Genomic DNA, 23,221 nt, shown 5'->3' with positions numbered 1-23,221 from the left:
TTTTAATGAGTTATTATAATATTTTAAAATATTTTTTATATTATTTATGAATTAAAGCATTAAATATCCTCCCAAAATTCTCTCCCTCGAAGTAATAGTTAAAATCTTCCATTCAGAATCCTTGCAGTAGTTTTCTGGAGGGTTTAGGGATTTTTCTTTACATTAGAATTGAAAGTAAAGTTTGAACTGTTTCTCACACAGAATTTTGCAGGAGAAATTAGACCAGCCAGTATCTGCTCCACCATCACCCAGAGACATATCAATGGAGATAGATTCTCCAGAAAATATGATGAGACATATCAGATTTCTAAAGAACGAAGTGGAGAGATTGAAGAAACAACTGAGGGCTGCACAGCTACAGCGTGAGTAAATGACTTGGTTTAAATCTTTTAAAGTTTGTGTAATGTAGGGTTTTTAGATAATTACTTTCATGAGTTTGCATTTAAGGTAGAACTGAAAAAAATAGGGCAGGTTTGGATTAAGATACTTGCATAGTTGCAGCTATTACTGCTCATTGATGTATTTAGTTTTTAGAGACTTGCAGTGTTTCAATGTATTGATTTTTCAAAACATAAAGTTCCACTTTATAGAAGATTTTCACTTGTTAATGATTATGTCTACCTTTAAGTAATTGTTTGTAGCTGTGTTAGACTAATTGTTCAGACAGCTATTTGACTTCACAGTATAACAGAACAAGTAATCTTATTTTGTTCTTACCCATGAAAGATTGTTTTGAAGCTGGACAGAATAAATAGCTGTGTAGAAGTCCTTGTATTTTTGTTGTGGAAAGTGTCATGGACTCTTGACCAAAAGTGGAAGGCCTGCTTTTTGCTTTGCCTTTAAGAGAAGGGGCTACAGCTCTGAGCACACTGCCTCAGCTGTCAGGAAGGCACTTTCCATGATCTTTACAATGCCAACCTTTCATTCCTTCAGGCCAGAAGTAAAATTTCTATCCGACTGTCATCTATTCTGCCTAGTTCCTACTCAGTGTCATTTTATTTCAATTGATGAGTAAGTAGATACCTAACCATATAGACAGAAAAATTTGGGGAAATGGGCAGTATTCTCCCCCTCTGGTGTGCTGGTCCTCACAGAATAACTGAAATATTTATAAACTTGTTTAGAGATACAGCTTGCCAGAGGTGGTGGGAGGGTGCTCTGTTGCAAAAGCCTTGTGTTCAAGTTTGTGGTATTAGTGTCAGTTAAGAGAAGATTAGGAGTCCTCATCTTTGTACTTGCTAATTCTCTACTGCAGCCTTCTCTTACTGAACTTCATAATGAGGGCAAGGCCGTAGAGGTTCTTTAAAGTACTTTTAGTACAATTCTAGCCTAATTAATTCTATTTAAATTAGTCTTTATTATTTTTAAGTAGCTTTTTGAATTAGAGTAAAAAACATAGATGCTCTTAAAGTCATTTTCATTGAAATAAGATCTACATTTAAAAGTATTCTTCCTTTGTGCAGCAGTTGCAATAGGAATGGCAATACTGATAGAAATGATGGATGTGATAACCTGCAAGCAGAAGATGAAACTGAAATACAGTTTTCAGTTTGGCATTTGCAATATGTGAACATCAGAAAACCTCTGGTATTCTTCATATATATTTAAAAAAATCTACTTGCAAAATTCTAATGTTATTGTTAACATTTTGTGTTTCTGAAGCACTTAGCTCTAGTCTAAGAACTGTTTTGGTATAATAGTAAGTTCTAAATAAATGATACTGTTACATTAAGAAAGGATATTTGCATAGAAGAGATGACTCATTGTGTGTGACAGTCTGGGAGCAGCCTTCTGAAAGAGGAATATTCTTTTGCTGGAAGAGTGCTGCATAAAGAAATGATTGCAAAGCAAAATGAACCATAATTCTTTTTAGTATGAAGGAATTAACTGTAAACTTGATCAAACATTAGAAGGCTTCCCAAAATACATGATGTGTGTCATAAGTCTTCATCATGTGTTCCATTTTATTTAAATAATCTGTCAAAATGCTTCATAGCTTTTCGCATAATATGATTTTATCAGTTAATAGCCTGAGGTACCAGACCGTTTAAGCAATGTTGGCTGAACTTGTTTAGAATTCCAAACTCAAATTACCTTGTAAAGAGTCAACCACTTGTTGCCTTTCAATGTTGATACATGTTTTGCTGGCCAGTCTCTGGGATAGTGTGTAATTGAAAGAATGGTACAGAGTATGTATAAGATAGCAACTTAATACAAGTTTGAATGTGTTGGATTTCAGAACCTGTTTTGTGCTTCCTCCTTTGAAATGGAAATACACCTTTAAAATCACTTCTTCTGTGTATTGCGGTAATATCTTTGTGAACATGGAATAGCACTACTTTAATGGAGCAGGAATTTCTCCTTTGTGGTTTTGTTTTTATTATTTTCTTCCTGACTTTTTTCCTTCCTTCTCAATTTAAGTAAATATTTAAAAGACTTTTTACTTTTTATCTTTTCTAAAATTACCATCAACCAGTAGTTTGTTTTGGTAGCTCCATCCTGAGCAATTTCTACGCCCTCATTCTTGAAGTATTGGAGTAAAATTAGGCACAACATATTTGCCTGTTGAATTTTAATGAGATTTTAACAAAATTTCTGAATTTCAGATTCAGAGAAGATGGCACAATATTTAGAAGAGGAGCGACATATGAGAGAAGAAAACTTGAGACTTCAAAGAAAATTACAGAGGGAAATGGAACGTAGGGAAGCACTCTGCAGGCAACTGTCAGAAAGCGAATCCAGCTTAGAAATGGATGATGAAAGGTTTGTGTTCACTAGCCATCCAGATGTGTTGACATTGAGCTTATTAATCATTACTTAATTTTGAATATTGTAGAACTAAATAGTTATAGAAATAACCTGTATATGGGTTTAACGTACATATCAAATTTCATTGTGGTTCAGGAATATCTTCAGTAGAGTTGTATCAAAGCTGTGTAGAAATGGCATTAGTTTTAACAGTGAGAAAGGAAATATTTATATCTGAAGATAGCTTAGGGTTTTCGTAATGTATATTGAAATAAGCACCTGTAGAGTTGACATTCAAAATAACTTGATCGCAGTACCTTTGTTTTGCCCTTAACTTGGTAACTACAAGGAATTCTGTGAGATATCAACAGCATCCTTACTTGGGGTGATTTGTCCTTTGCAGAAAATAAAATGTGTTCAGACATATTTTACAGTTCAGCCACAGTTCACACAAAGGGATACTGTGTAAAGCCTTAGAGAGGAAGCATTTCCAGAACTGTTGGGTTGTTCTTGATACCCAAACCATAACATCCTTGGTTTTTTTTCTCTACTGCAAACTGTATTACTTGCACTGACCTTACAGATAATCTTGAGTTTTTCATGGTTTTATGTGATGCCTTTTAGTGTTTTCTCACGTCATAGTCATATGACATTGCTATATTTTGAAAGAAGTTTTTGAGTCTGCTTTGAATAACACATTTTTGTTTCCTGTCAAATGTCCATTATTTTGTCCTACTGCTTTATCTTATTTTGATTTTATTATGATCCTTTAAAAAATTAGAGTTACCCTGTCCTATGTATTCATCTGATATTGTGATATTTCTTCTTGAGTCATCAGGATATTTGTTATAAGCCACAAGTTGTCAGAAACAAAGTACCAGATATTTTGTTTCAAGGAGCACCCTTGAAGTTGAAGGTAGCCTTTTCATTTTAATGAAGTACTAGATAACTAACTTTTATTGCAATAACATCTGGTTTTAAGATGTAGTGAATGATACATAAATTAAATAGTTAGAGTTCTAGTGTTTGAATCCACTTTTATAAGCCTGATCTTTTCTGACAAGGTTTACATTGTAATGGAAGTACAGTCAAAATTTAAAACTATGTGAATTATCAGTATTAGTCCAAAAATGAAGTGTTCTAATATTTTTCTTCTCAACTAGTTATATGTAGTGATAATCAATAAAATACAGGAAAATTTTATTAGCCATAGGGTACTTCTAAGAAATTTCATTGTCACATTGATTTTCTTGGTACTCCAAAGGCATGACAGAATCGCTCCCAAACAGTTATTTGCAGCATAAGTAATTGCAAAATCTCCAGGGCTGGAAGGGACCTGTATAAAGTAAAGGGAAGGATGAAGCAAGTATTGGAGTGGTTGATATTAGGAGAAATGTGTAGATGAACCAGTTGTGGAACTACATTCAGTAATGATTTTAAAATACAAATTTTTGTCAGCTTGTCTTCCTAAAAATAATGATGGTGATGGATCAGATATCTCTCTTTTTTCAGCTGGTGATACTTAATTTTTGTAGATGTGGATAGATGAAGATGCTTTACTGGATGCAAAATATATAGCTATCCCAAAACTTCTTCCTCCTGACTAGCAGTAGCTTTGTCTTCTTAATCCTCCATCTTGTTCTCTGAAGTAGTAGGGAAATACCTGAAGCCAGGAGGCATACAAATGGTGTGCTGTTATTGCGTGTCACCTGCTCCAGGTACTAGGATGATCAACAGAAAATTGTCATCGTGATTTAATCTCATCTTATTCTGCAAAAAGATCAGTGCTTTGCTGGACTAGATGCTGTCAGCGTTACAAGCTACTGTGTGTTGCAGAGTTCAGTTTCACAAATCTTGCCACTCTCTAGAAGATCAATATTCAACTTTATTTTGCTAATTTGTTAATTTTCTGTTGTTCTCTGTTTCAGCTCCTTTTATTAGCTGATCTAAACCAACACTGGTATCAGTACCATGTACTGCCTGTGTTAGGTGGTGTGGCTTAGTAACTCTGAACACCCTGCTTAAATATCAATAACATACAGTATCCAAACATATTTTAGATAGTTTATTAACTGGCTCACAGACCTTGAAGTAGTCATTACTGTGAGTTCCATCAAGTAGGAATATTTGTAGTGCTGCTCCATGTTGTGTGGTTTTCCTGTGATCTGGAAGTAAATGTAGCTACTAAGAATTTCAGAGACCGCAGTAGTAGAGGGGGAGTCAAAGGGCTGTATTAGGTAGCTAATTTTGTCTGCTGCTTTGCTGTGTCCAGTAAAGAATCGCAGCTAGGTGTAATAATATAAACCCAGGTGCACTGACTTGCAACCACACGTGCAGGAGAAGGTGAGCAGGAAAATTTCGAAGTCTAGACAGTGACTGAAAACTAGGTTGAGAACACATAAGCAACTCAACCTGAAAGCTGCCAGCCTAGTGCTGTGGAAAAAATACATCAAATTACTTCTGGGATATAAACAGTAGGTAGCAAGTAAGTGCAATTGGTATGATTTTTATTGCCTTTTATGTAGAACTTGATTCCTGTGAAGAAGCTTCACTGTATTCAGTGAGTAAGGTACAAATAAATACATCTAAAGTCATTACAAGTGGGGGAAAGTGCCTTCCTTGAGGTTCTAATCTGTTCCATTTATCACAGTGAAGTGTGGAAGGTGTCTTGCAACACAACCTAGAAGTATCTTTAGTGGGAGAAAGTCCTGGGTTCAAAATGTCTCACTTTTTCATTGGCAAAAGACACAATCAGTAAATGTTTAAATGCTGAGACCAGGAGGATTTAAGTAGGAAACTGAGCATGTTTTTAACTATAAGGCTTATTGGAACAAATTATCAATATTTTAATGATTCTAGTGCCCATACCTCTCCCCCTTTTCATGATTTTAGATAAGTGCTTAATGCCTTTCTGGAAGATTAGCCAAACAAGCTATTGAGTTCAATGTAGAAATGATGTGTAAAACGAAAGAATGTAGTGCAGGTCAGATGACATGACGTGATTTATACCTCTGGCCTTAATGTGTACTAATCCTAATTGTATGGAACTTCTAGGGTTTTAACTGCAAATGACTAAGAGAAGTCCAACTATTTCCCTTGAAAGTTAAGCCAGTATTTGAGCCTTCAGCAATGACAAGAGTTCCTGTCATGACTTTCCTAAAGGTGGCTGGTCCTTTGTTAATCTGATGTGATTCTTATGGGAACTGAAAAAACCACAGTGAAACATTTAAAACATGGCACATTTTAAAAGGTTTGCTCTAATTATTCTTTACCTTTTTTTGTTAGATATTTTAATGAGATGTCTGCACAAGGATTAAGACCTCGCACTGTGTCCAGTCCTATCCCTTATACACCCTCACCAAGTTCTAGCAGACCTATATCACCTGGTAAATATTTACCCAGTTTCTAAAATTATTGTATGCATCACATAGTAACGTGCCCTGTTAATATATTTAGGTTGATAGTTTTTCAAAGCTAGTCTGGAGAAAAAAAAAATCTGCATCATAAATGTAAGAATAACTTTGCCTTAGATGTCTTCTAGTGCAGCATGTTTTTTGGATGGTTCTGCTTTACACTGTGAACAGATATTAAAGGTCAGTTTAAGTAGCTATCACTTGAACTTTTATTTCTTTTTTGCTCTCTCCCTTTCTCTCTTGCTATTTCTTCTTTTTTTCAACTCCATAGAAGTTGCCCAACAGGATGCGTAGTTCAAACAGATTTCTACAGTTTGGTGATGAACTAGTAATGAAACTGCTTTTGTGCTCTGAATCCACACTTCTTACAGAAGCCTTGTCTTGAACATGTTGGGAAAAAAGTCAATTCCTGTTTCTTGTTAGTAAAGAAATGTCTTTTGTGCTACTATTTTTCTATTTGAAAACAGTAACTACAAGATTAAGAATTCCTGTGTCTACTACTTTGTATAGCAAAGGCAAAGTAAACCTTTTCTGAGTTTTTCGTTACTGAATGTATTTTTTAAGTCAAAGGAAATGTATTTGTGTTACTTACATATTTATTGGCTAAAATTTAAAATCCTTTCAAATTGTTCTTGGATGTTGTAAGTTGTTGGCCGTGGATGTTAAATGACAGTCACAAAGTCACTTACACAGAATGAAGCGGATCCTCCATGTCCTGCTTTCCTGAGTTTAGAACCTGTCAAACGGAGTCCTATGATAAGGGAAAATGAGATGTTCTCTATATTGACACATTCTGCAAGATGAAATTAAGGCATTGTATTACACAGGTCTGCTAGAACGTGTAACATTTCTTTAAAGCCTTCAATTTTCAAAATTAACTTTAGTTTTTCAGGAGTCAAAATAGTTTTCATCCAACTGTCACAAGGAGTAAGCATGTGTGAAAACTAGCTGTGGCTTTAAGTCATGTTACAGTGTTAGAGATGAGCATTGTGATAGAGTTTATCAAGAGGTTTTGGGGCTTCTGAAATGAACAAAATCACTTGGCTTTCAATGTTTTGCAAGGTATGTTACCAAGAAAACAATATATGTTTCCTTATCCTTTGTTGTAACTCTATATACAGGAATGTAGTCATGCTAACAGCTGTTCTGGAGTAACTACTGTGGACGTTCATGGCTTTAGATACGCAGCCTTTCTAAGAATACAGCATTCAACTGCACACTGCCTCTGCAGTGATTGTAATTAGAAGTATGTGTAGGAAAAATTCTCTGATAACTTTCAGGCTTGCATCTTAGATTACCAAGAAATGCTGATATGTGGCTGCAGGACTACTCTGTGAGTTTGTTCCTATAATGGGACTGAAGCATGTTTCTTGTTCCCTCTGGACTTCACTTCCCGTCAGTAGTTGATACAAGAGTGCTCTGTTCTAGTGGGAATTAGCATCCCCTATCTGTGGAATATGAAACACAGTCTTGAAGCACAGGCAAAAATGATAGTTTCTAACAAGAGTTCACATTTTGGTAATGTTGGTACAATAAGTATCCCAGACTAGAACTTCTGCACAGGCAGCTACGTTACTCCCCTTGACATCTGATAAATTAATATCCACACTTGGGAAGTTTTGGACTTCAGAAAAAATAGAAGCTGCAGTTTGTTAGGGAACTGATGAGATCAATAGGGAATTTTTTAGATCTGTCTGGGATATATGAATGCGGTAATGGCTAAAAAGAAATTATTTTTGAGACTATATCTCAAGTAGTACAGTCAGACTGTGTCCAAAGTATCAGCAGAGAATAATACAATCGTTATATTTAGCATCAGATAATTGTATGGCATGGAATGTTTCATTTAGGAAACCATGTGCCTCAATTTCAGAGTGAAATAGTTTTGTGTTCCAACTTCTTTCCATTACCTCTTGTCCTGTCACTGGATACAACAGAAAAAAGTGATTCCCTAACCTCCTGATACCCACCATTTAGACATTTGTAAATATTAATGAGAACCCCTCACAGTCTCCTCTTCTCCAGACTAAACAGCCCCAGTTTCCACAGCCTATCCTCATAAGGAAGATACTCCAGTCCAGTTACAAATGCTGTCGTTTCATATGGATAGCTTCTCAGGTGTAGTAGGTCTGATCTGGCTTCTGAACACTAGAGCCTTTTGTGTTTACATGGCTTGAGGTACTGCTTTTCAAGGCTCTTTCAGACTGAGATACTGCTGAGTACAGTGTGTGGAACTTTGAAGATTGTGGAAGTATTGCTGCTCCTAGGCAGCTGGGAATTAGTTACTCTTACTACCAAGTAGTCTTTAGAGCAGATGAACAGTTTTATGCTTTGCTTCTGCAGCTAGGGTAGATAGATATTTTAGACTGCAGAGATGAGCTACCTTGGATGCATGTGCTCTGCTCTGTTATCTCTTCTTTGACTGCCACATACACTTGTATTTGAAAACTTTTAGAGCTGGTTTATCCCTAATCAGTCCAAAATTGTAATGTTGCAAAGGTGAATTAGTCTTTGTGTTTTATTGGTCTGGGTTTTTGTCTGCCTTGTAACATGCTGTCACCTACCTGAATATTGACTTCTTTCTGCCTTTGTGCATACAAAAGCATGTAGTTATGAAACACATGCTGTACAGAGAGTTAAACTGTGTAGTGAAAAAGCAGATTCATTTTGTTAATGTGCATTGTTTAACTAAAGTGACAGTGGTACCATTGGAGTCACTTGGAATATGCGCGTTGGGGATGTAGCAGAGTGAAACTTAAAACTGAAGGTAGCAAAGGAAGTGTGTTTTCTTATGTGACTTTATCAGCAACCTGAGGCTTGGGTTTTTGTGTGGCAGATCGTGTTTCACCAATTGTCTGCACAAATGCAGATACATGGAGTTGACAAAGCCAGGCGTTGGTGCGCACTGTAGTTCCAGTGGCACTGTTTTGCACTGATTGAATCATAGCATGGTAGGGATTGGAAGGGACCTTTACAGATCATCTAGTCCAACCCCCCTGCAGTAGCAGGGTCACCTAGATCAGGTCACATAGGAACATGTCCAGGCGGGTCTTGAAGACCTCCAAGGAAGGAGACTCCACAACCCCTCTGGGCAGCCTGTGCCAGGGCTCCCTCACCTCAACAGTGAAATAGTTTTTTCTTATATTTAAGTGGAACTTTTTGTGTTCCAGCTTCATCCCATTACCCTTTGTCCTGTTACTTTCTGCTATAGAAAAAAGGGATGTCCCAACCTCCTGACACCCACCCTTTAGATATTTATAAATGTTAGTAAGATCTCCCCTCAGTCTCCTCTTCTCCAGACTAAACAGCCTCAGTTCCCGCAGCCTTTCCTCGTATGAAAGATGTTCCAGTCCTCTGATCATCTTGGTGGCCCTGTGCTAAATCCAGTCTGGTGCTATGAAAGTTTTATAAATTTTTAGTAATGTTTTGGTCAGAATTTTCCAAAGCACTAGTATCTTGATACAGAACAGCTGAAAAGTCTTGTCTCATACCATACTGATATTTTTGTCAGAAAGCAGTAATGAACGAAAGGTTTTGGAAAACTTGCTGTTTTGAGAAACACATTTTTCAGAACACTTCAAGGTCTGAACTTCAAGTTTCTGTTTGCTTTCATTAGCTACATAGGTACTCTGCATGTTATAAATTAGTTCTTACCAGAAGGAAATATTTAGGCGGAATAATTAGATGCTTGCATTTTGAGAAATGAGGCTTTCCTTAGTGTGGATAAAGCAAATTGTGATTTTAAATGTTAGTTAGTTGCTAGCTGGACTAGGCTAATAATCCCAGAATATTTTATATCCACAGCACAAATGATCTTTGGGTCCCTGCCTGTCAATGCCAAGGCAAAACATGTGGAAGCCTGGTGTGCCTTGGAGGAGCCACCTGCATTCAGTTTCCTTGTGGAAACTTGTAGTGACCCAGTGATAGATGGCTTCTGCAGGCACAGCCTCTCAGCTTCAGGCTGCAGTTCGTTCAGGGAGCCATTTCTTCTGAGAACTGGAAGGTGGGATGGAAATACCTATAGACTAAAACTAAACTGCCCACAGAGCCTTACACTGTTTATGTTGAGTGAAAGTTGTGTTTAACGTTTTATCACTTATGTTTTGAAACATAGTAGCTTACTACAGGAAAGAGAATAAATTTTACATCACTTATTTCAGTACATTTGTTTCTTTTAGATTTCTGGTCTGAAGGCAGTTACCATTTCTTAATCTGTCGTTGATTCAGAACTGAAAAAGTGTTGAAAACTTCAGTTTGTATTATAACCAAGAATATTGATGTTACCTTGTTTTAACCATTTTTAGGTCTGTCATATGCAAGTCACACAGTTGGTTTCACACCACCAACTTCACTGACTAGAGCTGGAATGTCTTACTACAACTCCCCAGGCCTTCATGTGCAACATATGGGACCATCCCATGGTATTACAGTAAGTATTTAAAATAGTTTAAATACTTTTTACCAATGTCAGTTTGGTTTTTAAAAATAATAATTACTTGTCCTTAAACTTTTTTACAAAACATTTTTGTAAATGTTATTTTTTGTCTCCTTACTCCAAGATATCTATTGCTGCTTTCTTCAACCCTGATTTTCCTCTTCACCCTTCAGAAACTGATTCTTTTTGGAGAACCTTATTTTCTGCAAAAGAGTAGGATGTATTATCATCTTAAGGACAGTAAATAGGTATCATCTTATGGATCAGCAGGCAGGGTGTGAGAAGTGATGTTCTAAGCCACTAAGCCTGTCCCAGGAAGTAAAAACATTGCTTTCATTTTTCTCCTAGTCTCCACCATCTGACGGATGAGTCATCTGAGGTTGCTCCAAGCTCAGGTTTTCTTCAGGATGACACACAATGCTACCATCATGTCACTGTAACAGGCAGTTAACTCTTATTTTCTCTTCTAATTGGCAAAGAAGAAAGTTAATATAAACATTTGTTTAGGGCGATTTCTCTTATCTTTCAACTGGATTTATTTCCTTTTTACCTGTGATGTTTGATGCATTTCTACTTAATCATGTTTTTTCTACATACTTATGGAGTTACATGAGCAAACAGAGCCTAGATATTTACCATTTGGCAAAATGCCTTATAGTTGTTTTATCAAGACCATTTTAGTATTTTCTCTACAGGTATGGTAGTATGTAAATATCCTGCAAGGTTTTTGCATATACTTGTCATTCTCAGGTGTGAAAACATGTTTTTAATAGAATGCTAAAATACAGCTGCTTCTGAAGTAGTTTAGGCGAGCATGCAAAGGTGGTTGTTGATTTAATTGAGCAAAGATCAGTGGGAACACTACAATGGTGGGTAGAACAGATGGAAAGCTGTAGCTCGGCAAAAAGCCAGAATCCTGGTCAGGGTTCACCTCACTGTTGTGTGTCACATGAGTTACTCACAGGAAGATCTTTATGCTTCTGGAAGACCTGGAACCTAATTTCATAAATAAATTTTCAAGGAACTCATTCTGTTCAATCTCTGTGAAGTACTACTCTTCATGAAATTGTAAATTCATCATTGTCCTTGTGAAAAAGATCATCTTCAGGACAAAGTACTAATTGTTTTGAGAAAGGTGTTGATAAGTAGCTCCTGGCTTTGTCTCGATACTGACACCAGCTCCCTTCATATTGTTAGATGTATACAAATGCAATAAATGATTTTAAATGTCTCAGAAACATCAATCACTTGTCAAGAATCCCTTGCCTTTTTGCATAGAACATTGATCTGTTGTACACAGCTGTGCAGAAAAATAGATGCAATATACGTTATTTGACTAAACTGAAGTTCAGTTCTTGACTCTTCATTTTTGATCTCCATTGCAGAATAAATTGTCTTTCTCTGTAGTACATTTGGTATAGCACTGTAATCATGCTTCTCCCCAGTGATCACCTGTGATTGGTTATTAATTGTGGGTGAGTGGTTTGTCATGCCATGAGATTCTTGGTTAATTCTATCTGGATTGGTAAGTAGTGAGCATTTTGGTTTCAAAAGTTAGCTGTGTTGTGTAATTTGTGTTTTTTACATTGCTAACATGAAGGAAGATTCTCCCCTTCTTCACTGACTTGTAAAGATGAAGTGGATTTTAAATCTTCGTGGTTTCTGTTGAGGGGAGCTCTCTTAACAATTGCTTCACTCCTACAGCTTAGAGGGTTGTAATCTTTTTTTTTTTGTTCTCCAAAGAACAACTTGTATTATGCTTTGGTTTTAGTCCAGTATGCAAGATAAGAGTCTTTCAGAAAGCTGGAGGTTCTGGGCTGACTATGGCATTCAAGACATTTCCACCCACGCTCAGGTATCCTGTAGTTGAACTCTGTACGGCAGCAGTGTAAAGTTAACGGTTCATCAGCATGTACCAGTTGGGTAGACATGGCTGGGAGGTGCTGTCTCTACAGCATCTCATTTCTTTTTAGGTTGCTGGTCTTCATAGGTAAACATATCTTCAGGACATATGCCTCGGGTTCATCTGCTACAGTCTGACAGGAAGGAATGGATGCTCTGTTTGATGTCGAAAGTACTTCCCCTGTGCTTTGCTACACCATTTCAGAGCAACATTTATTTTATGTAAAAGTTGTGTTGTGATTCTTACAATGCTTTAAGATGGATTCTTCCCTCGTAACTGTTGAGATTTTTCTTGTGTTGTTATTTTTTCCTTTGCCAAGCTCAATAAATTGATTAGAGGACTTGCACCTAAGGTTGTTCAGGAGTGTGTTAAACATAATTTCAATATTTGTTCTGCAGAGGCCTTCACCACGAAGAAGTAACAGCCCTGACAAATTTAAACGTCCCACTCCTCCTCCTTCTCCAAACACGCAGACCCCAGTGCAGCCACCTCCGCCACCACCTCCACCACCTGTGCAACCTACGGTCCAATCCGCAGCATCGCAGTCAGCCACTTTTCAACATTCAGTGCATCCCTCCTCTCAACCTTAGTGCATGTGCTCAGCAGTCTGTATGTCACAAGTGGACTCATAACACAGAGCAGTTTACTAAAAGCCAAAGGCTTACTTGGCATATTTGGATTTGACTTATTTGCACTGAGGTTATATAGGCTTCACTGTTAATTGTGTTGTAAACGTTTGTATAAAATGCAGCCAGTGTTGTGGGTCTACAACACTAACTTAACAAAGTTTTCCATCAGTGTTTACTTGAACTACATGTGTGTCCATTCTCTGGCTGGAACATTTGCTACTCTGTTTGGTAATACGGCATTATGTCCTTTTGCTTGGCTCCAAAGCTTCATTTTCCTGGCTTTTAGGTTTGTAAAATTAAAGGGATACCTTTTTATATTTTTTCATGACAATTTGCAGAAAATTAAAGGCATGATGGGCTCTACAATAAATTCTGAAATATGACAATGTTTACCAAGCTTATGGAAAGTCAGCACTACATTTCAGTCATTTGAAATAACAGCTTCTAGTGCAAAAGTGAGTCAGACACCATAATCAGTGCCCAAGACACATACTCTGTTGTATTGTGTAGCAAATAAGCTTAATTCAGCACACAGGACACGTCCATATTTCTCCTGTTTAAAAGCACCTCAAATGTATGGTACAGTCTGGATTTGACAGTGAGGGAACTGGCTTGTTGGAGTCTGTGGAATGTACAATTAGTGGACTTTGAAGATTTGATGATTTCACTTGACATTTTTGTTAACCTGTAAGCTGCCCATACTGTGTGATATCTCACAATTAACTTCGGTAAGTGTGGTCCCGCCCACAGGTTACTGACGGATGATTAAAGTGTGCTCTTTGACTTGGGGTTGTTTTTTTGCTGCAGAAGGCAATGTGATTGTAGAGAACAGCTGATGATAATATTTTCTTTTTCTTGTTAAAATATCTTAATTGTGATTCCCCTGAAGCAAAGTTTGAGCAGGCATTCTAAATGTTCAAAATCTGTTAGAACATAAGATGTGAGCATATAGGAATACATTGGCCTAACAGCCGAAATGTTGTATTGCTTGGTAGAAACAGAGTACCAGAAAGTAGCACAACTTGGCACTAATGAATGCTTGTTTAGCAGCCTAAGCCGGTACAATGTATGAAGAAATGTATTCTGAATACATTCTTTCCATTCATCTAGCACAAATAAATTGGTTTCACTTTGCAGTGGAACAAAAGTGTCACTTCTTGATATTGACAACTTAGTTAATGGTTTTTTTTTCCTGAGGTTGCTGTTGAGTACTGAAATTTATATATTATTGATGATTTTAAGTGGTTTACCTCATATATATGGATATGTGGGCCATGGAAAATGACAAGAGAATGTTTATTTTATGAGAATATGTATCTGGCTATAATCAGAGCAGAACGTGAGTAATTTATCTTTTGTTTACAAAAGTTTGTTTGACATGCCTAATGCCTCATTAAGGACATTTTTAAGAAGAAAATAACAGCATACTGGTAGAATACTAACACTTCGACATATATTTTCATGTTTGCCTCTCACCTATTCAGTAGGAATTGCAAACTGAAATTCGTCATGAAATTAGTGCTCTAAATCCAAGTCGTACGTTAAAATAATGTTGTAAAAGGTTCTGATTAAAGCAAAATTAGAATTTCTTCACTGTAGCTGTGTAGTTTCAACTCTGAGAAGATTTAGAGAAATGCATATATAGCCTATTATACTTCTTAAACCAATATGGGATCAAGTGCATTATCAAATTACGTTAGTTATGGTAGTGACTCTTCAATCAAGTGATTCTCAAGATTGTGGCAAACCTGAAATTTGACCGGTGCTTCCATCTGAAAACAATTAGCTATAGCAGATGCTCAGCTTTCCATAGAGGAAACTCAGCACTGAGCATTGCAATTAAACAGAGCTCCTGAATCAGTGGTGGGATTGAATGATAGAAAATTACAGGCAGTCAGATATGGGACTAAGGTCAGGATAGGATTGGTTTGGTTTGATGCTTGTCCTTTTGTAAACGTAAGACAAAGAAAAAAATAATCTTCCTTTATAAGTAGGATTCCAGCTCAAGTATACCACTCTTTGAAACTATGCCCTCCTTCCTGAAGTGCTTTGAGATTCTTGGACTTACGTCTCTACATCTCTACAGAGTGCGAGCTCGTAGTGGTGGTATGAGAGAGAGGAGGGGAGGGGGGAAAGCCTTTGGCAGTGTTAAGATGTTGAAATGGAAAATTGCCTAGTCTAATTTACCTTTGAAGCGTATTCCAAAACTGAATTTGTGTAACCCAAGTTCAGCTGCTGTTACAAAGTGTCTTAGTGAACTCTCCTTACTATTCCAATGGGACTGTTACCAGAGGAAAGTAAAGAACTGACAAATGTATACCTAATCTTGAAAGTGTAACAAGGCGCTGAATTGGCCTTACTGAACTAAGAACAGTGAACAAATATGTGCTTGCAATCAGAAGTGTTAAACTCTGTTTGTAGACTTTTTGAATAAGATGAGAAACTGTGCACAACCATCTCCTAATAAATGTAAATGGATTTTCAGTTTTCCTTGTGAATTATAGTCATGATTCCACAGATCTCCTGTAGACTGGAGGAACTCACTTGACAGTGAGGTACAGCTTACAATGAGGGCTTAAGTGCTTGGCTTCTTTATCTCAGAAGTCCCTGGGGGGGTTTCTGTTTTCCTCTCTGTTACTAATGCCTGTCAGTTGCACACTGTCATCACTAGTTGTGTAAGGCCACAGGAGCAACTTTTGGCTGTGATGAGCATTTTGTGACCCTATGCCTTTACAGCTAGAGATTGTTTTGTTTTGTTTTGTTTTTAAATAAATGTTTTAGCTGTCTTGACAGTGCTTTCCTCTCTGACAATCAAGCAGCTTTCTTTTTGCTTTTTCTCCCAAGGGATCTGCCTTGGACAGTGGAATGCAGTTGATACTCTGTAGAACATTGAGAGCTTCTTTTATCCACAGTTTTTTTCCAGAGAAATTCTTGAGAAGAAGAGGTCTTCCAGCTCCCAGACAGATAAGATTGTTTCAATTGCATGTACTCTTCTGAGAGCATGTTCCCAATGGCAGAAAGGACTATCAGAGTTGTTTCAAGAAAGTGTCAGTGCTTTCCTATTAGCAGTCACTGTACTGGAGCTGAACGGAACAGAATTCTGTTCCTGTTAAAGAGTTCATGTTCAGGAATCCATCTGCCTGGGGGAGGCCCCTGTGCACTTCAGCTGAATGAAAAATGCAGTCTTGGAAGCGAGGAAAATAAGAGAGCTTCCTGGGATCCATGTGAGTTGCACTGCTGACAGGAAACAATATAGACTGTCTATCTTTTGCTAGAGAAATGGAAACTGATCATGGAGACAAATAAGAGCCTTGAATTCTTTGTCAATCCAGGTAATGCATGCAGGGACCGTACTTTGTAGTGCTTTGTTCAAGCAGTGTGAGTTCTAATACTGTTCAGCTCTTTTTGATATTTTCGTTTCAGCCATGGCAATCTATTTCTTTTTGATCCTTGGGAGTCTACAGAGCTTGGACTATGCGGAACACATTCCTCCAGTTCAAGCATCTCAAAAGAAACCAGAAGGTTTATGAGTGTAAGCTATACAATTATGATACATGTGTATGTTACAACAGCCTCCTTGAGGGGAAAGATCTGTTCTCTCAAAGAGAGAGAGAGAGAAAACAGAGCCCCTAATTATCAAGTGGACTGTATGCATACAGACAATCTGGTTTCCTCAGTTCCCTCCCAGCCCTTTTTGGATTTGATCTACAGTTCCTAATCTTATAATTCTTTTGAAATTCCACATCTCACTGTAATAATTATTCAGGAGATTTTCATGTTCCTTTTTGGGTAATAACCACTAGTCCCAGTACAGCTAAAGGTTAAGAGTCATTGCCACTTTGTGCGCTGGAGGAAGTCACTGAATCTGCCAGGCTGTGGCCTTTAAATGCAGTTGTAATTTAGGTGGGAGAGTGTGTTCATATCATGCCTTTTTTCTCTTAGCCAGCTACTGCTGTTGAGCATTAGTTGTGTGCCCTGAAGAGGAGATGAAACTGTGGAGTTTGACGCTGCATTTAACAGACAGCTGCTATGTTAGAGAGAATAGTACTTGGTCCTGTTCAGCTACTTAGGCTCCAAAGAAAGTACTACCTCGTCTTTAGCTTGCAATGATGTGGCTGGAGGGTCAGGAGTAATGTCGATGGTGTACTAGGTTTTGTTTTGCATGTATTACCTGGCTGAGAGTCTTTCCTCGCTGGAACTGGACTTCAGAGGTTATAAAGCTTTTGTAGAGGAGTGGGAAGTCAAGGCAGATGGTTGACGGTTGAGTTTGAGAAAACTGTATGTCCATGTAGCAAATTGCTACCCAGAGTACTCTTTGAATAGGCCTGGGGATTGCCTGTACTAAAACTACAGTTTTTCTCTGTGGTTTCCTTTCTTCAAAAAGTGCTCTGTTGCAGTTCTTGAAGTTCCTGGTATTAGTATCTAATTCAAAACAAACAAACAAAAAGCGACTCCCCTTTCCACAGAAATACTGGAAGTAGTCTGTGTGCAGAGGCGGGTTTTCTCACCACCTAAATTAATGCTGTATCTATGAAGAAAGGTGTTTTATTCTAGTGGTAAAACATAAACTGTCCAAGGCACTTTAGTTTGTGATTGCTGACTTTTGTTTTGGCAGGTGTTTCAGATGAAAACTAAGCCTCCTGTGGAGGAAGAAAAAAAAATCACTTGACAGCTGTAGACTGTTCCTTTCCTGCAGAAATACAGCAATTTCCTCAAATGCAAGTACAAATGGAACAAGTATCTTTGAGCTTTTCTGGAGCTTACAGTTAATTTCAATACCTTGGTGATTGCTCTTGTGTATTTAGAGAATCTACAAAGCCTCATTATAGGTTGGCTGGGTGTCTAGCTGGTAATTTCTGTTTTCCTGATCCTAGTGGAGGAAGCCTGTTCAAATTTGGATCAAATTTATACATCCACTGGCTAACAACAATGGTCAAAGTGCAGATTTGTTGAGCATGAACCCAAGTGATGACTAAAAGCATTACACTGTGTTGGTGTGAATTGGAGCTTTTATGGTTGAAAGAACCTCAGTTACAAAGACCTTTTTTAGCAGGTTACATTTTATTCCTGTATTAGCTGTATTATTGCTTTGTTGTATATCTCAAGGTGTTTACATGTATTTGTAATTGTTACGATGTGTCTGTAATCAAGCTCATCTGTGCCTTCATGCAGACTTCCAATAAACACTTGATTTTTTTTGTATTTACTTGTATGGAAGCTTATGGGTGCATGTATATTTCCTTCTATCTGTCAGCCTGGGGGAAGAAAAAAGAGGAAGAACATGAGAATTAGAAATCAGGGAAGTTATGTTTTTTATTCTAGTTGGGCCATCTTTGGTGTTTTTACTTCAGTGGCTGAATGGGGAATCTGGGGGTCATCCTGTTTGCATAATAAAGTTTGAATAGGAGATGCTTCTTGCTTTGGATTAAGGGAATAGTCAAAGCATAATCATGCATGAATCAGTTTTGCTTCTTAGAAGAATGTAGATATTTCTCGAGATAATATTGTGGGAAGATTCCCCTGAATTGGACATGTGTGTTTAACCTTCTACAGCTGCCTTCCAATGAGAGTTCAGGCTTTCTTTTTACCACTACACTTATCTTTTGGTGTTAGTAGGCCTGCCTACCTTTGGGATATTTTCTGATGATCAGGATAGGAAAAGAACAGAGTTTCACCTTTTTTCCAGTTTTTCTAATCTGATAGGGACAGAGGTGTGTATTTGTACAAAGTTATAGGAAAACTCTTCTGAAGTGTTTTGAGTAAAAAGCAATATGCAGCAGTTCAGCTACTTTCCTAATTTGATATTAAGTGTGAGAGGAAGAGAAGAGGAAAAAACTGTTTCCTTGCCAGCATTAAGGAGTGTGCTGTATGTCTTGTAGTTTAGTAACGAGGTCCTTTGCTTTTTCTTTGTAGTGGTAAAGGTTATGACATCTGGTGCTCTACTTCAGCTTTTCTCGATTTTTCTTGTAATTGAACCTGATTACAGTTAAGTAGTTCTTCTATTGATGGATTCAGTCATTTTCTAACAGAGATTTGTCTCAATCTGCCCTGGTTTCTGCTATCGTATTTTCTTATTTAATAATCAATATTCAAGCATATTAACCAATTTCAATTTATTCATATCTTTGTTAATTGTAGTGAGTGTTTTCTTGATCCTGGGACATCAAATTAACTATCATTGGATAGAAACAGAGAGGAGAAAAGCAGATGTAGTGTGCCATAACCACTGTTATAGCTGAATGGTAAACTTACACAGTTGAATTGTAAACTTTAGATGCCTACAGACAGTGATATGTGCTTGTGAAAGTTTTCTGTGTCCTTTTTTTGTGTCCTCCCTTGTAAAATCTCTGGTTGTGTCACTTTTTTGTTGTGTGTGTTTATTCATCCACTGAGCAGAGAGCTCACCTGTGTGGTGTACTCAGCAGCTTTTGGAAGAATTATTTGCTGTGTCTGGCTGTATTGGCAAGGTTCTGATCCCAGTAGCACTTACCTGTGCTTGTCCTGTGTTCAGTGTCTAAGTCTTGGTTGAACCCGCTGTCTGTCTTAGGTGCCACTGGGGCGTATCTATATGAGAGGAGGCTCTGCTCTCCTCAGCACAGGCCTCTGCATGCAATATAAGGCATGCTCTTCCATTTTGACAAGTAAAATACCTCTGTTATCATGGCTGTAAGTTTTTGGGCACTGGACTGTGGAAGTTGTTCAGTGAATACTGGTCTGTGCCTCTCTCCTTGTGAATACCTTGCCTGCTGCAGACACAGCCAGTGGGTCTGTCTGTGAACTGGATGAATGAGCTTGTGTTGATGCTGTCTGTCTTCATGTTGTTTGTTTTCTCTCTGACATTTGTTTGAACAGAAATGACTGACTTTAACACTTTCAGAAGACCAGGTGAGAAGGGAAAAATGATGCATGTGATGGGTTTGATTCCAGTTTGCCTTGTCCAGGTGATGGTTCTTTTGTATTTTTTCCCCTTTATAATGGAAAGCAAGTTCCCAGCATCGCGGGAGTTAACTTAGAAATTCTGGTGAGCTGTGGAGAGCAAGAGAAAAAACAATGTGTTGTCATTTTAATAAGCCCAATCCTTCTTGTATGTAAAGATGTTGGCTTCGATATCAGTCAGTGTCACATCCTTTTGAGGCCATTCCATACCTTTCAAGGTGTACAGCGTACCCTCCAGCCCAGAGCAACAAGAAGTTCACAGCAGTCCTGCATTTCCTGGATGAAGACTGAAGGTATGTAAGAAGAGCATTAGTTCACTCAAATGCAGAAAACACTAAATACAAGTACTGAGGAGACTGAGATGGGAACCTTGCTTTTGAGCATTGGGGCTCTTTGTGATAAATCAGCTGTGGCTTTTCTCTACTCCTGTCTGTTTGTGCTACCCAGTTTGCTGATGGGGATACCTGCTGTGACAAACTTCTTTCCCTTTGAGTTATAGATCAAGAGTAGGAGAATTTACAATGAAGAATAAGAACTGGAAGCTAGATACAGCTCGAGTTTGCAGAATGGAGTAAGATTCATTCCAAACTCTTTGTGTTAGTGAAAATGCTGTACAGTATACTCCACTTTTTTTTTTCTCTCTAAGACTTGAAGATAATCTAGTCTGTGAATTTAATGGAACCAGGACAATGATCTGTGGGAGTGTCAAGTATCTGTTGTATCTCTATCCTTCCTAATGAGGAGGGAAATACTGATGTCTAGTGGGGCTGATTTAAACTTCACAGCATGAATGCCTTTCTTTGTCATACTAGAGATGAGATGGAGAAATTACTGGAACCTCCTGGAGTATCTGGGTATAGCCAGCTGTGTTCAGGGATCACAGAATGGTAGAGAGCACTTCTATAGCTTGAAATACCCTTTATAGTACATTACTTGGAGTTTTATTTTGCCCAGTAATCACGTGGAGTGATTTTGGGGCTGAACTTCAGAAGTACACCTCCCTCCTTTCTTCTTCAGTGCTACAGTCACTCTCTGGCTTTTCTCCTGTAACTAAAGGTCCCAGCATGCAGAAGCAGCGTTGCCAACGGGCTCTAGCCAGTCTGGATCAGAGTGCATTTTGACTGTTACTGCTAAACGAAACAGGTTGTAACTCCATAGTGAATCTTAACGCTGTCCTGGCTGTCAACAGTGAAAAATAAACTGAGAAGAGGTCAATAATGAGTACTTTGTCTTTCTGCCTGGAGACTGGAATTTGTGATCTGGTGTGGCCTTTTTTCATGCTTCCTAAAAATAGTCCTAATTTTTCCCTGGCTTTTCAGCACAGGCTCTTTACTTTTGCTTATTTTCTAGCAAGGGAAAGAGAGGAGGTGGTGTGGTTTTGCCCAGCCAGCAATGAAGCACCACAACAGCCTCTCGCTCGGTGCCCTCCCATTCCCCCCCACCCTCATTAGGATGGCAGAGGCCCCAGCAAAATGGGAGGAAAAAGATAAGCAAGGTTGTTGTGGATTAAGACAAGGGCAGGGAGGGCTCGCACCACCAGCAGCTGGAAAAGAAGAAAAGACAAGAAAGAAGAAACAGGAAGAAGCTTCCTCTTCTGGCTAATTCTTAAAAAGTGGTCATGGAGATGTCTAATTGGCTCAGCCCCAGAAGTGGGTCTGGCTCAGAGCTGGGGAGAGTTTTGAGCTACTTCTTACAGGAGCCATCTTTACAGCCCCTTCCCCCTTGTCAGAAACAGCAGCATGTCAAACCATGACACAAGGTTAATAATATGAAGTAATTTGACAGTAATTTTGAAAGTTCATCTAAGGCTGGTACCTGACTTTCTTTGGAATATGCAGATTTGCTGATCTGCAGCACCAAATGAAGCAAATTGTCTCAGATCAGTTGTATGTGAATTTTTGCAGTCGTGATGGGAAAAGGCATGAATGGCTACTTTTTTTTTAGTATTTATTTATCTTAATAGTTGAAAAAAGTAACTGATCTCCAAGTGTTGCTGTTCCTCTTTCTGTGCCCTGCCTGCCCAGGGACAGATGCACCATGCTTAGTTACTGCAAGGTGGGCTGTTGTCCTCAGGACCTTCTAAGACTTCAAGGTCCCTCCAACCCTTAAGATTCTGTGATTCTGTGAAGGTTAGAGCCTCCCACTTCCCCAGCTCTTGGCAGCGCTCTATCTGCAGAACCTGAAACAGTAGCAATTTGCAGATAAGAGGCCAGCTCAGCAGCCCTTCCCCATGGGCTGTGCTCTGCAGCTCTGTGCCACAGCACAGACTTGTCTGGTCATCCTAGAAATCTAAGAACAAACCAAAATGCCATCATGGGCAAAGAAAGTACGTGGTGATTTGAAAATGGCTTTAGACCCAATCCTATATCTAAAAGTGTGTCCAATACAGGTGTGTGGTGCTCATAAGTGACTGAAGGAGGATATTAGAATGTTGTGCTGCCGTGATGAGCAGAGGGAGAACTGATGGACCTGGTTTGAAAGGGAGGAGTGGTGTTGGAGGCTAATGGGCTGAGAAAAAGTAGGATGGGTATTCAAATATCTTTTAACTAGCCTTTTTCTCTCTGCCTAGCTGGGACTACAAAACCAACTCTCTACTGGCTGTGAACAGCCCTAATCCGAACAATGACCATAGAGTTTCTCTTACTGACCATAGAGTTTCTCTTACACAGCTGTGCTGTGTAAACGGAAAATAGCAAAGCAAACGCCAGTTGGATCAGAGAAGTGAGAGCCGGATGAACTTTGGAGAGACTTATCTTGCTGGAAAGCTGGAGGCAGATAGGAGAGAGGAGGGCAATGCTGGGCAGAGGAGTGTAGAAGTACTTACCAGCAGGGAAAGGGAGGGAAGGAGCCCTGTGGAAGCTACTGGGATGCTCAGATACCCCAAAGGACTCTGAGCTCTTGGGAACGGTGGGACAGGAGCCAGGGCATAGTTTCTGGGATGTTTAAAAGGCTGCATATAACCCTTGGCAATGAAGAACCCTTCTTTGCCTGAGATAGAGATTATAGTTTAATTTACCTGTTGGTAAGTACTTGAGCAAATGGAGGAGGAAGATACTGACAGTGAGTTTTGAGGTCACTCTCCTGCTATTGCATGTTTAGTAGATCTAGATCTACCTCTAGAGCTAATCTTATCAGTTATCTAGGCCCTCAAAAAATA

At 38.5% G+C, this 23,221-nt stretch overlaps 1 protein-coding gene across 1 annotated transcript in view; it reads left to right on the top strand.

Moving 5' to 3' along the window:
- Positions 1-18,303, top strand: part of CCDC6 (coiled-coil domain containing 6) — a 51,248-nt gene extending 32,945 nt beyond the window's left edge. Inside the window, exons 5-9 of the mRNA XM_062001546.1 lie at positions 202-362; positions 2,607-2,763; positions 6,034-6,134; positions 10,466-10,590; positions 12,898-18,303. Coding sequence (XP_061857530.1) covers positions 202-362; positions 2,607-2,763; positions 6,034-6,134; positions 10,466-10,590; positions 12,898-13,089 — 736 coding nt within the window. The 3' untranslated portion in view covers positions 13,090-18,303. The remainder of the gene's footprint in view (positions 1-201; positions 363-2,606; positions 2,764-6,033; positions 6,135-10,465; positions 10,591-12,897) is intronic.
- Positions 18,304-23,221: the final 4,918 nt, after the last annotated feature.

Source organism: Colius striatus, chromosome 8 (assembly GCF_028858725.1).
Source record: "Colius striatus isolate bColStr4 chromosome 8, bColStr4.1.hap1, whole genome shotgun sequence".
NCBI lineage: Eukaryota > Metazoa > Chordata > Aves > Coliiformes > Coliidae > Colius > Colius striatus.
Note: the sequence above shows the minus strand (reverse complement) of the source record. Positions and strands in the feature narration are given on the sequence as shown.